General features: G+C 40.5%; 1 protein-coding gene and 1 non-coding gene across 2 annotated transcripts; one reads left to right on the forward strand and one right to left on the reverse strand.

The window, feature by feature from the left end:
• Positions 1 to 1,111: 1,111 nt before the first annotated feature.
• LOC124267390 (protein CutA homolog) lies at positions 1,112 to 12,419 on the reverse strand. The gene is made up of 7 exons (XM_046702301.1): positions 12,303 to 12,419; positions 9,413 to 9,558; positions 6,603 to 6,662; positions 5,808 to 5,853; positions 5,419 to 5,468; positions 3,469 to 3,511; positions 1,112 to 1,711 (listed from the first exon to the last, which is right to left on the reverse strand). The coding sequence occupies exons 2-7, from the start codon at positions 9,535 to 9,537 to the stop codon at positions 1,628 to 1,630; spliced, it is 408 nt and encodes a 135-aa protein (XP_046558257.1). The 5' UTR covers positions 9,538 to 9,558; positions 12,303 to 12,419; the 3' UTR covers positions 1,112 to 1,627.
• A 270-nt stretch (positions 12,420 to 12,689) lies between these two features.
• Positions 12,690 to 12,761, forward strand: Trnag-ucc. Its single transcript has one exon. It is a non-coding gene; the product is annotated as a tRNA-Gly (tRNA).
• The last annotated feature ends 2,620 nt before the right edge of the window (positions 12,762 to 15,381 follow it).

Genomic DNA, 15,381 nt, shown 5'->3' on the forward strand with positions numbered 1-15,381 from the left:
AGAGTTATGAGGTGCCTCTGCACAAGCCAATGTTTTCGTGTAAGCCCCATAGGTTGCAAAACGTAGTATTGAGGGCTTGCCCACATTTTTAGCACAACCATGTGTAAGCCCGGCCTTTTTTTTAATATTGGTAGCTACGCCCCTGGGTGCCTCTGCAGGAGTGAGTGAGTGAGTTTGGTTTTACGCCGCTTTTAGCAATATTCCAGCAATATCACGGCGGGGGACACCAGAAATGGGCTTAACACATTGTACCCATGTGGGGAATCGAACCCGATCTTTGGCGTGACGAGCGAACGCCTTTAACCACTAGGCTACCCCACCCCCCCTCTGCAGGAAATACAACTGCCTGTGTACTTGCGTAAGGCAGGAGACCATCGCTTCTTCCTACCATCAGCCCTCGTCAACAAGATGAAGACATACTCTTCCCTCACATCACTCTCATGTATACAAACTGACACACTGACATGAGAGTGAGTGAGTTTGGTTTTACGCTGCTTTTAGCAATATTCCAGCAATATGGGCTTCACACATTGTACCCATGTGGGGAATCGAACAGTGATTTGGGGCGTGACGAACGAATGCTTTAACCACTAGGCTACACCACCACCCCACTGACATGAGAAGCAACCACAGTCCGGAGCTAACCGTTATGTGATAAATATTATAATCCATAATAGTGAACACAAAAAAATGCAAAATGTGATTCCTTAAACAGTTTGGTTTTGTGATGTTATTGTATCAAGGTAAGGCATACCATAACAAAACCATCAACCTCACACTACAGGACTGACAGAGGACACAACACTGTGCAGCCATCACAGCCTCCATGCAACAAAACTTTCATGTAACAAAACAATCAATAATACTTGTGTCTTTCTCCCTCCTAAGGGACCGTTCATAATTTATGGCTATGTGGGGGTGATGATGATTTTAAGGGGGATCACCCATTTTGTTCTGGGGAGGTCATCAATTTTGTACACGTTTCAAGGGGTGGTCAGCAATTTTGTACATAAAGATATTTAAAAATTATGCTTTAAAAATATGGAAAGGGGGAGGCAGGGTCATTGACTTTGTACATGACATGCAGGGGGGGGTGTCACTTACTTTGTACATAAATTTTAGTGGGGGTCATTCACATTGTACATGCTTCTCCATAAAAATCATCATCACCCCCTCTAGCCATGAATTATGAACAGTCCCTAATTCCCAGATTTCACTACCCATGGATACAATATGTCAAACCCATTACAGGTGTTCCCAATGCTGATTTGGCTTGATCATTATTAAAATAACTAACTACCTTTGCCCAGTCCTTGCCAAGAGTGCTAGCTTACATGCAGTCTGAAATATCCCAAACTACATGACATTCCAAACATCCATGAACGTCTTGTATTTCCTAACACCACCTCATGAGAAGCTGTACAGCATGACAAGACTGATGACGACCTGTACTGCTGTTGTCAAAGCACATGGTATGAAGGTGACAGAACTCGCCGGGAAAGCAGCTCCCAATATATCGATCTGGATCCAACAGGAAATGTGAAAGTGATTGCACAGAGGACAAAAACATCCATCCACTTTAACTTCTCTCTTCTGACTCTTAGTGAGAGATTAGCCTTAAGGTTGTTCAGCTGTCTTTCTTTTCCTCCACCGGGATCTTCTGAACTGTGTCCGCGATCCACTTCAGATATGGAGGGTTGCCATTGTCAATCTGATAAAAGCAAATATGTGCTCCATTTGAAACACTGTACATGTTACCTACAACAGGCACACCATATTGTCCATGTTCCCTGACATAGCTACACAGACACACCACATGCTCCTTGTAATAGCTACATCATGTTCCTACAAAATGTTCTTCAGACAGACATGCCAGTGTACAGTCCGTTTGATATCATTTGAGACTGATGAATTGCTCACTAACACATTATCTAATGATTTAACAAAACTAAATTTTGCACAGTCCCATGAAACTGACAGACCAACTCCTGATGATTTGGCTCCTAATTTTGGACACTCGAATAAAAAATTTGTTTAACAAACGCTCATTATTTTGTTGTCACTTTTTGCTATTTCTTACGAGGGAGGACCACTTGCTGGTGGAACAGCCAGGTAATCAACAAGCGTGTGCAGTGAAATTTCAATTTCACATGTACAACTTGCACACCTGGCTGGCCTTGTAAGAAATAGCACAAAAAGTGGCAACAAAATAATGATCGTTTGTTAAACAACTTTTTTATTCAAGTGTCCAACATTATGAGACAAATCATCAGAGTTGGTCTATCGATTTCATGTGACTATGCAAAGCGTGATTTTGTTGCATGTATTAGATTTGGTGTCAGTGAGCAATTCATCGGTCTCAAATGAAATCAAACGGACTATAGTCACAGTTTAACATAAAGTCTGAACTTGGAACACAGCTAAAGGATGAAAGCCGTAACTAAACATTACCTTTACTTTCATAAATATGAGAAATGAACCTCCTGTAACAATGGTTTATTCAAAGAAAACTGTACCAGTGTTCATTCCAGGGGCCAGCATTGCCACATGTTTTCAGTAATGTTATAAGCTATAATTATCACCAGCGTGTCAACTGGACACATGGTTTCAAATACAGAACTTCTCACACAATGACCTGTGTGATCTATTGTTATTTCAATAAATATATTTATGAAACTGCTTCACTTCAGTGTTTCCTTAAGGAGCATTTCCCTCATGATATGTGTGTGCTCACGTGCACGCACGCATGCACGCACACGCACGCACACACACACACACACACACACACACACACACACACACTTCTACAAAATCCTGGATCCGCCCCTCCACTTCCTCATGTTACAGAGGAATAGAGAAGTGAGCTCCTTTAGTGTGTGTCTCCCACATTACACTCATTTTTCAGATATGGTAGCACTAGTGGTGGTCCGATTAATTGAAATAATCGAAGATTGGTAGCAGTGACTAAACCACCAAGCAGTCGATCATGTTTTCTCATAATCGAACACAAACAATTCTGAAACACTTTTTGCATTAAGAATATTTTTCACAAGGCTGGTTTTGTCTGTTACGTTTCACGAAAACAAGCTCGTTCCAATTCATGATTGAATTTATCTTCAAGACCCCAAGAAATTTGTGTTACTAACATACAAGTCACCCTTTAAAGATGTGAAATTTGCACACAAAAATAAAACCAAAGAACTACATGTTTTTTCTTTATGTTTTTGTGCAAACAAAAATAACCAGGACAATTTCATAAATGAAACTAACCAGTTATTTTCGATGATTGATCGGTTGTATAGAACCAATCATCAATTATGAGATTTTAACCAATTCCCAACACTAGGAGCACTGGGAATGTAAAGTTCCCCTTTTAAAAACTAAAACACCCTTGTGATCCCCTGATCACTTGGCCTTACCAAGGGTTCCAACTGGAATGTACACTGCACGAGAGAAGGGGATACCTACCTTTGAAGATATCACCTCCGCACAGTCATATGGGTGGTTAGATCTGGAACAACAACCACGATTCTCGGTCTCACGATCAACACAATAACACGGCCTGCATTCTGTTTCAGCTCATGTCCACAAAGCATGGTGAACTTATCAAGCTTGGCCAAGGTGAAGAAGGGGATATAAAGTGACTGATGGTACGGTCTATTCAGTCAGGAAACACAATGTGACTCTTCAGCCCCACAGGGATAATGTTAGTGATACAAGGTATCTGGAACCTTGGTGGAGACACCAGCAGAAGGTACTAGGAACCAAGTGAGTGAGTTTAGTTTTATGCCGCACTCAGCAATATTCCAGCTGTATGGCGGCGGTCTGTAAATAATCGAGTCTGGACCAGATAATCCCATGATCAACAGCATGAGCATTGATCTGTGCAATTGGGAACCGATGACATGTGTCAACCAAGTCAGTGAGCCTGACCACCCGATCCTGTTAGTCGCCTCTTACGACAAGCATCAATATCAATACTGAAGATCAATATTCTAACCCGGACCTTCACGGGTCTGCTGGGAACCAGCTCTGTCTTGGAAACAGCAATGGGAGACCAACAGAATGTACTGATCCACCAACACAAAATAAAAAGTGTGGAACTATATTTCATCTTTGGGGAAGTATTTCTGGCCTGGTCTGTTAATCATTCAATAACCAAATGAAAACATTCATTTTGTTGAATATTGATAGTGCACCTGGCTTAAAAGTTGATTTACCAGTAACTGTCAATCATTGTAACTGATGAGTTGTTGAACCTTGTTGGTCAAGGGGACATCACTACACCGGCCACATGACAACCCACTGACGGTGGATGTAATAATTAATAATTTATCAATTTCTATAACGTATCATTCACAGTCCTATGCTTGTTGGAGTTGGGGTTTTTTGTGCCTATTTCCATGAACTCTGTCTTGTCCTGATTGAGCTATAGTAGATGACACAACATCCATTGCTTGATGTCAATGCAACATTGTTCTACCTTGAAAAAAAATGTTGTTGTTCCGATTACCCAACCGACCCTCGAATTCTGGTGCCGACCCTATCTTTTTTAAGCGGTATTAATAAAATAAGCTTTCAGATACCACTGTTTTTTCCCCTTCACCGACGGACATCTGTCACTGTGATAGAGAAAGTCGACATGATGGCTGCAAGCTTGATTGAATAAACAATTACACATTGATATATGTTATTAGTTTGTACTTTACTTCTAAAAAATTGTAAAACAATCCTTCCTACCTACCTACCCTATATTTCAAAGAGGTGTAATCGGAACCACTACATTTTTCTTATTTGGCCTGATCACACTTGTATCTGCATTCCCACTCTGAATCTTATGTGTATCTGACTATCATCAGCATGCTGATGTTGATTTAGACCATGCTGAGCGATTGAGTATACAGTGTTAACAAGATAGGGCCTAATATTCAGAGCTACAGATAACTTCTTGTGTGATTGAGTTATGTTCTCGTTTGTGTTCATCTCAATTGGGTATCCTAATTTTCCTTTGAGTAACCAAATAAATTGTACCCACCTCACTCAAATCCAATTTGGTATTTTGCCATTTTCCATTAATTGTAAAAATATATTAAAGTTTAAATGTTGGTTTACGTGTTTGTTATTCATATTTGATCTGTTATATGGGAAACGATAAGAAAGACTGCAAGTTGCCAGTTCAGGTGCTGAAATAGAACCTCTCAATATACCTCAGTTATTTTATCTATTTTTGTGTGTATGCATGCAAGATCAAATTTATTGAGTATTTACAAAAATTTAAGCGTACTTGTATGCAATAGACTTAATAGGAATTGAGTTTTCACATTATTATTTGCGTAATTTACACGGATACGCAGCTTATCTGTACCTTTGAATATTGAACCTTGTGGAACTCCACAGTGGCTTTCTGTAGGGACCTACCTGACATATGCTGACAGTTCATCTACCTTAGATGACTGAGTCTTGATCATCTGAAACAACATACAACATGTCACTATGGCGACTGTGAATAACTCTGAAACATATACTGCAAGTCAGACATTACCAGAATCCTTGCCATGAAAACTGAAAGTACAGTCACCCACAAAACACAGATCTCATAAACCTCTTTTGCCACTTTTGATCAAGAAAGTCAATGTAAATATTACCATTGGACATTCGCTGGTAGGGAGGAGGTAAGAATTTGTTTCAAACAGTATTGGAACTTCCTTTTAATATCTACTGAGGGTATATTCCGTTTTCTCTCCAGAAGAGTAAATAGTTTGTTCTTATAGCAACAATTGATACTGAGGAGGAGGTGGTTGCCATACCAACAGTAGTTCCGGATCTTCTTCCACTTTGTCTTCCCACTCATACCTGTAGCAGAACAGTGTGAGTGAGTGAGTTAAGTTTATGCCCAGTTCTAAGAGTAGTTCAGTCACACATCACAGCACACCTGACTGGTGTCGGCCACCTGATTTCATGCAGATACTAATGGTCAGCTTTGTAAAATACATGTCCTGACCAAATCATACCTTTGAAACCCCTAGTACTCTTCCAATACATTGTTGTCTGATTGTCAGATATATTGGTCTTACACCCCTATACCTATCTCCACTAGTGGTGGTCCGATTAATTGAAATAATCGAAGATTGGTCGTAGTGACTAAACGACCAAGCAATCGATCATAATTTCTCATAATGGAACACAAACAATTCTGGAACACTTGTTTTCATTAACAATATTTTTCACATGGTTGGTTTTGTCTGTTATATTTTTAAAGCACTACAAGCTCGTTTCAAGTCATGATTGAATTTATCTTAAAGATTCCAAAAAATTTATGTTTCTAACATACTAGTCATCCTTTAAAGATATGAAAATTGCCAAAAACCCAAAAGAACTACATGGTTTTTTTCCTTATATTTATGTGCATTAACAAATTTCATAAATGACGCTAACCAATTATTTTCGATGATTGATCGGTAGTAATGAACCAATCATCAATTATGAGATTTTAACCAATTCCCAACACTAATCTCCACCCAGTCCCTATCTAATCCAATGTTTGACCCACCCCACAACCCCTGGCTGAAGGTGTACGGAAGAGTGCGACATGCGACACTTACACGGAGGTGATGCCAGGGAGGATGTTCACACATGCAGCCAGCCTCTGCTTCACGATGCCACTGAAACATGGAGTTCAAAGAGACACGATTAGTGAGTGAGTGAGTATGGCTTTACACCGCTTTTAGACATATTCCAGCAATATCTGGCAAGAGGACACCAGAAATGGGCTTCACACACAGTACTGTGGGGAACTGAACACAGGTCTTTGACGTGACGAGTGAACACCTTCACCACTAAGCTACCCCAACGTCTCAATAAGCTTAGTAGACTGCAATATGACACCTATATAATGTGGCACCTTAATTGTTTGATAACAGCAATATAACATGAGTGAGTGAGTATGGTTAAGCCGTTTTTAGCAACATTCCAGCAATATCACGGCGGGGGACACCACAAATGGGCTTCACACATTGTGCCCAAGTGGGGAATCGAACCCAGGTCTTCGGCGTGACGAGTGAACACTTTAACCACTAGGCTACCCCATTGCCCCAATATAATGACATATAACTATTTGATAACATATATATAACATGGCATATGACCATTTCATAACATAAATATAACATGGCATATGACCATTTGATAACAGCTATATAATGTGGCATTATATCAAGTGCATAATAAAACTATAACTGCTTTATGACATTTATATAATATGACCTTTTGTCCATTTGATAACAGCAATATAAAGTGAAATATATATTCATTAGATAGTAAGCATGTCATGGAAACCAGGCAAACCAATGGTTGAAAGTATGATAGACAATCAGTGCTATCTGAAACACAGACATTGCTGAGTGGCATCAAACAACCAACCAACCAACATGGCAACACTACATACTAGGCCACCACCATTACACATTGCTGAGTGGCATTAAACAACCAACCAACCCACATGGTAACACTACCTACTGGGCCACACTTCACAGACCACCATTACACATTGCTCAGTGGCATCAAACAACCAACCAACCCACATGGTAACACTACCTACTGGGCCACACTTCACAGACCACCACCACACATTGCTCAGTGGCATCAAACAACCAACCCACCCACATGGTAACACTACCTACTGGGCCACACTTCACAGACCACCATTACACATTGCTGAGTGGCATTAAACAACCAACCCACATGGTAACACTACCTACTGGGCCACACTTCACAGACCACCATTACACATTGCTCAGTGGCATCAAACAACCAACCAACCCACATGGTAACACTACCTACTGGGCCACACTTCACAGACCACCACCACACATTGCTCAGTGGCATCAAACAACCAACCCACCCACATGGTAACACTACCTACTGGGCCACACTTCACAGACCACCATCACACATTGCTGAGTGGCATTAAACAACCAACCCACATGGTAACACTACCTACTGGGCCACACTTCACAGACCACCACTACACATTGCTGAGTGGCATTAAACAAACAACATGGTAACACTACCTACTAGGCCACACTTCACAGACCACCACTTCACATTGCTGAGTGGCATCAAACAACCAACCCACATGGTAACACTACCTACTGGCCCACACTTCACAGACCACCATTACACATTGCTGAGTGGCATCAAAGAACCAACCCACATGGTAACACTACCTACTGGCCCACACTTCACAGACCGCCATTACACATTGCTGAGTGGCATCAAACAAACAACCCACATGGTAACACTACCTACTGGGCCACACTTCACAGACCACCATTACACATTGCTGAGTGGCATCAAACAACCAACATGGTAACACTACCTACTGGCCCACACTTCACAGACCGCCATTACACATTGCTGTAGTGGCATCAAACAACCAACCCACATGGTAACACTACCTACTGGGCAACACTTCGCAGACCACCATTACACATTGCTGAGTGGCATCAAACAACCAACCCACATGGTAACACTACCTACTGGGCAACACTTCACAGACCACCATTACACATTGCTGAGTGGCATCAAACAACCAACCCACATGGTAACACTACCTACTGGCCCACACTTCACAGACCACCATTACACATTGCTGAGTGGCATCAAACAACCAACCCACCAACATGGTAACACTACCTACTGGCCCACACTTCACAGACCACCATTACACATTGCTGAGTGGCATCAAACAACCAACCCACATGGTAACACTACCTACTGGCCCACACTTCACAGACCACCATTACACATTGCTGAGTGGCATCAAACAACCAACCAACCAACATGGTAACACTACCTACTGGGCCACACTTCACAGACCACCATTACACATTGCTGAGTGGCATCAAACAACCAACCCACATGGTAACACTACCTACTGGCCCACACTTCACAGACCACCATTACACATTGCTGAGTGGCATCAAACAACCAACCAACCAACATGGTAACACTACCTACTGGGCCACACTTCACATACCACCATTACACATTGCTGAGTGGCATCAAACAACCAACCCACATGGTAACACTACCTACTGGCCCACACTTCACAGGCCACCATTACACATTGCTGAGTGGCATCAAACAACCAACCCACATGGTAACACTACCTACTGGCCCACACTTCACAGACCACCATTACACACTGCTGAGTGGCATCAAACAAACAACCAACATGGTAACACTACCTACTGGGCCACACTTCACAGACCACCATTACACATTGCTGAGTGGCATCAACCAACCAACCAACCAACATGGTAACACTACCTACTGGCCCACACTTCACAGACCACCATTACACATTGCTGAGTGGCATCAAACAACCAACCCACATGGTGAAACTACCTACTGGGCAAGCTTCTTGGCGACATCCATATTGGGTACAGTCACAAACGCCATGGAGGCGGATCCAGCGAGATAGGACTCGGCCATGGTGCTGACAGCGCGACAGACAACACCCACAAGTCCAGGCATACAGTACACACCGACGCCAACCTGGAACAGAACACCAGTTATATACTGCTGCAAACAAACAACAAAATACATGCAAGTACAAACAACAATATATGTATAGAACGTCATACTAGTGCATTTGGAAATTTTGTATTGAACTCGAAGATGTCATGGGAGCAGAGAAACAACTCATTTCTCTGCTCCCATGACATCTTCGAGTTCAATACAAAACATCCAAATGCAACAGTTATATACTTATCTGGCATGAATCTGTTACTTAATAAAATAAGAAAGCAGAACCGGCAGGGGTTCAATACAGAATCTGGGGTGCAATACGGAATTTAACCACGTCATCCGTATTGCACCCCTGTATTACGACCCTAAGTTTACATGGGTATATAATAAATTCTTATCCGTCTTTGTAAAGCACTGGGGGTGAAAATCTGGGAATAAATATATGAACATATGTGGTTTCACTTGTTCTCATACGTTTCCATGAGAGTATATGTTACACACTAAGATGATCGTAGCTCCCATACTATAACACAGACTTCGATAGTCGTAGTGCTCTGACTGCTTTGTGTAATGGGTCCCAGGGACCCAACTCCACAGAAAATATCAGCAAAATCCTCAAATGGAAAACATATTTGCACAATTAATTCAACATACAAGATGACTTCCAAGAGGAGGCTTGTACAAAACTGCTAAAAGCACCCATAAAGAAGGGAAGAGGTTTAGTTTTACCTTATTGCATTGCGCTCAGTGTCAAAATATCTTTGTGTTTGAGATAATAAAGGTTTTCAAATTTCAAATTTTGAAAAGAGCATCAAGAACCCCTGAAAGTGTCTTTCGATTGAAATAAATAAACATAAGTAATTGAAAGTAATGCTCTTGAGCACATTGAGATGTTACTGTTGGAGGAACCAACATGAAGTTTCAGCTTCATTAGTCCAGACATAGAGTCCTTGATTTTCAGCCAGGTCAGCAAAATATCTGTAGTATATTTCTCAGCACTGGTTTGTTTTAACATTGTATATATTAAGTCTCCATGATTTCAATCTTGTTCACACTCTAGGGCATTGATTGTTACTTCAGTGTCAAAATAAGTGGCAGATGTCAGAGATGTATCTAAGATTCTTAACTGAGTGCCCTTTGCAAACAGAGAAAAGAATCGCTATTTTGTTCAAAATTTGTAAGTTCACACTTTCTGGATCCAAATGTATCTTTACACATTTTGGAAGCTGTATTTAATGTAATATTGAAAACAATCCATAAAACCATTTCCTTTTTATTGGTCTTGTCAATGAAGCAAAGATTACTTCGATTAAATAATAAAATTATCTATTTGTCATTTGTCACAATGAAGATCTACGTGAGAATTAATTGGTTCTTAGGACAAGATGCCTATTGTCATAGGAGGGGTTATCTCCCATTTGACAGACACCCATTTGACAGACACCCAATTGACAGACACTGAACTAGAAGGTGAATTAGGGTAACACCTACGGGTATAATAGAACAGTCCACTGGCTTGTGAGTAGAGCAGGATGAGCCTGAAACAGGTTCGTTACTGAGAAGTTTGATTGTGGGTAAATAGAACTTTGTTGTGATTAAATGATAAATTATTTCTCTTCTCAAAATTGATTTTACTATCAATTACTATCGAATATAAAAACAGGTTTGTCACTGAGAGCTTTGATTGTGTTTATTGATAGAAAAGCCCCCTCCCAATAATAGCATATGTACAACAGAAGTTAACTGAGAAAACATTTTGTTGGAGAGATAAAAAAATATGTGCATATTTGAAAACATTCTGATTTGCATTCTGACCTGCATTGCCATGTAAGATACGATTAATACTTTCTAAAGATTGTAACAGTTTATGTCTTTGAGTAGTATACAATGGACATTCAAGGAAGTAATGAAAAACATTCTCACATCCATGGCCACATTGACATGATGTGTCACATTTTAAATATTTATTCTTAATAAATCGTAATTAAGTGCACTCATCATATCTTAATATTGTGCGCAAAACATAATAAAAATTCAAAATTCTTTTCGTCCATTTTTCAAAATAAATAATATAGCTTCAGTTTGTTCCTGTGTTTTTATTTGGACTATTCCATTATAAGGTGTAGGTAACAGGTAGTAGATAATCTGTTCACTGAACCGTAAATGTTGTTGTTTTAAGGTGTCTGCGAACTGGCTGTCTGCGTAATGGGAGGACACCGTAGGAGGGAACTATCAGGGTTGGGTGGTCAGAACTGCTGACTCGGTCAATGCATGTCTTTGTCTCCTTGTAGTGGAGACGGATGCTCATGGCGTCAATCACTGGATTGTTTGGACCTTGACTATTTCCAGACAGCCCTCATGCAGCTGAAATATTGCTGAGTGTGGCATCAAACAACAAAGAAAAACAAATTTGTTACATACATGACTTGGGAATTTAACTCCAGTTTGAAAATCTAACATGTCAAAATATCATTTGTCTTATGGATTTGAACATGTACCAGTGATGCACATATTCCTTGTAAACTTGCCCTGCGAAATTGTGTACCTTTGTTCTGACTATCATTACAAAGTAATAATCTGTGTATTAAAGTTAAACTTTCTTGAAATGCCACCAGGTATTTTCATTACTCAATATGCCTGATATTAGTGATAAAACACTATTAACCGCTTGTCAGCCGAACGGTTAAATCCTATGAGACACGTGGGCTAACAGATCATATGATCGATATCACCGACATTCCATGGAGTAATGTGAACGTCGCGTCATTTACCACAATCAGACTAAGAAATCCAATTATTCTGGATGAGAATATCCCTGTTGTTTTGGCACCTGCCACTTTGTTAACAACATCCACTTCTCCACTGAAGTTGAGATGAGCTTTCAGAGGACCGAGTAAATACAACAAACACTTTGATTGGTTGAACTACAATAAGCGACCAATCAGATTCACTGTAAGAATATGTGTCGATAAGGTGGTTATCGTATATCTCGCGACGCAAGCGGAAATTTAACAAGAGTGTGGATGTACTTCCGTAATAGCATGATTGAGAGTTAGGTGCGACTTAGAGGGTTACAGCTTATCTGTTGCCAACGCAGTCTGTGTTGTTTCAAATTATGTAGCTTATAACTTTAAATATAAACCGACATCATCACCAGAGCGTCGGTGGTGTAAAGGTTAGCATGGTTGCCTTCCAAGCAGTCGATCCGGGTTCGATTCCCGGCCGACGCATGTTTTTTTTTTTTTTTTTTTTGTCACTGATTTGTTGTTTCTGATTTTGTTTATGCTCTGAATGAGAATTTTTAACAGAGGTTTTCTGAAAAAGCGATCTAGCCCTGTTACGTGATTTGGTTACGTAGCAATGCATTGGTTCTCCTGATCTGTTTTGTGAACGGTGGTTTTCATGAGACGCTGGGTATTAAACTGAATTTGAACATGGTGACTGTGACCAGATCAAAGGGCCCGACAGTATGACCTGAGTACGGATGAACTTCTTTATTACACGTAGGAGAGGCGGTTCCACGTTAGTTCTAACCTCGTAACTTACCTTCATTACTGGGTTTGTACTACTGGATTCCCCTGTAAGGCCTTGACAGTCACTGAGTACTTGACATGTTTCTCCGCTGCATTGTACACATACCCCAGTCAACAGTATGTAGAAACACGTCCTCATACATACGCCTCGTATAACGACTGACGCTTAGTCTCTGAATATATATAATTTTGATAAGCAACAAACAATTCCTTTTAAATTGAAAAAAGCCCCAGTGAGATGGGAAATTGGGAACCTGAGAAAATCTAGACTTGCTTCATGTTGGGCTTTAGCATTGCAGGGAGGGATGAGCGGACCGGGAAACAAAGCGGTTCAGGGACTGTGAAACAGACCAACCTGTTTTTTTTATAGTGTTGGGAATTGGTTGAAATCTCACAATCGATGGCTGCTTCATTACCAACGAACAATCATGGGAAAAAATTGGTTTGCGTCATTTTTCAGATTTTCCTATCCAGGTTGTTACTGCAGAAAAGTATAACATGATGCAACTTGTTACTTTAAAGTGATGATTAATATATCATGAACATAAACTTCCTGGAGTCTTAGTGAAATATTCAGTCATGACTTTTCAGTTTACAAGTGAGTTTTCTAAGAAATAAACATGTTTCCAGGCCCTGACAACTTCTAAGATATGTTCCATTGTCAAGTATTTCAAAGACTAAAACAGTAGTTCCAAAATCGTTTATGTTCGATTATGAGAAAATGTGATCGATTGCTTGGTCGTTTGGTCACTGTGACCAATCTTCGATTGTTTCAATTAATCGGAACACCACTACTGTATACAGACCAACCTGTATACAGTTAGTGTGAGACAGACCAGCATGTATACAGTTAGTGTGAGACAGACCAACCTGTATACAGTTAGTGTGAGACAGACCAACCTGTATACAGTTAGTGTGAGACAGACCGACCTGTATACAGTTAGTGTGAGACAGACCAACCTGTATACAGTTAGTGTGAGACAGACCAACCTGTATACAGTTAGTGTGAGACAGACCAGCATCTATACAGTTAGTGTGAGACAGACCAGCATCTATACAGTTAGTGTGAGACAGACCGACCTGTATACAGTTAGTGTGAGACAGACCAACCTGTATACAGTTACTGTGAGACAGACCAACCTGTATACAGTTAGTGTGAGACAGACCGACCTGTATACAGTTAGTGTGAGACAGACCAGCATGTATACAGTTAGTGTGAGACAGACCAACCTGTATACAGTTAGTGTGAGACAGACCAACCTGTATACAGTTAGTGTGAGACAGACCAACCTGTATACAGTTAGTGTGAGACAGACCAACCTGTATACAGTTAGTGTGAGACAGACCAACCTGTATACAGTTAGTGTGAGACAGACCAACCTGTATACAGTTAGTGTGAGACAGACCAACCTGTATACAGTTAGTACTCCAACCTCTAATTCCATATCAAAGAAGAATATGACGTGAGTGAGAGTTGTTTACGCCGCTTTAAACACCATGCTTGCTATATTAGCTTATATAAATTCAGAATAAAGTAGACGAAAGACATAATAGTATGTTTTTGCCCGGGACGTTCATAGTCAACTACGAACCGAAACAACGTGGAAAATTGGGCAACATTACATTTTTAACGTATTCTGAATTTCTTGCTTGATAATGGTGTTAGAATCTACACCGAAACGTCGCTCTCACTGTAATAAAGAAGCTACTCAGCCATATGTTGTTATCTTTCCGAAATCCTACTGTTCCGCATAATCTCAAATTCATCAGATGTTCCTGGTCATGTCTAGACCACGTAGACGTCATGTAGACGATTTGCACACTAGACTTAGCTGGAATGTTGTTATTTAACGTGCGCTTTACCTTCCAATAGTTCCAAGTCTTCGGCGGTCTGTTTCCACATATAATAGATACTTTGGCGAATCAACTCTCGTGTCCATTCTTAGAAGATAAAGCTACTCTGTTTTCAATTTTGCTGTCCTTTATCGTTGATTGTAAACCAAAAGTCACTGTGTTCTTTCATCTGATTGGTTGAAAAACGTGATCAAATGGTATTTGATTCCCGGAAATTCTCTGCGTATTAATACATACAAACATCGCTCACACCATTGTATTGTTACGTCGTCAGCTGTGATGACGTCATTAAAATCATATTGTGACGTAAAGCCCGAATGACGTCACAAATGAGCAGTTCCAGATATTACCATGGGAGACAGTCGAAACGGCCGGCTGATGACATTTCCGTACTCGATGTCAATGAGAGCAGACACAAAAAACGTGTGTGGACCTTTCGGTTTACTTTTGTGTTTACAATGTC

This window comes from Haliotis rubra, unplaced genomic scaffold (assembly GCF_003918875.1).
Source record: "Haliotis rubra isolate DU_JTF1 unplaced genomic scaffold, ASM391887v1 Scf131, whole genome shotgun sequence".
Classification (NCBI taxonomy): Eukaryota; Metazoa; Mollusca; class Gastropoda; order Lepetellida; family Haliotidae; genus Haliotis; species Haliotis rubra.

Bases quoted from the DNA above. Each gene is read 5' to 3' on its own strand.
- LOC124267390 (XM_046702301.1), bottom strand. From the start codon at position 9,537: ATGCCTGGACTTGTGGGTGTTGTCTGTCGCGCTGTCAGCACCATGGCC. The intron at 6,663-9,412 runs GTAGGTAGTTTC...TCCATGTTTCAG, and splicing joins GTCGCCAAGAAGCTTGCCCA to TGGCATCGTGAAGCAGAGGC. The intron at 5,469-5,807 runs GTATGGCAACCA...ATGTTGTTTCAG, and splicing joins AAGATCCGGAACTACTGTTG to ATGATCAAGACTCAGTCATC.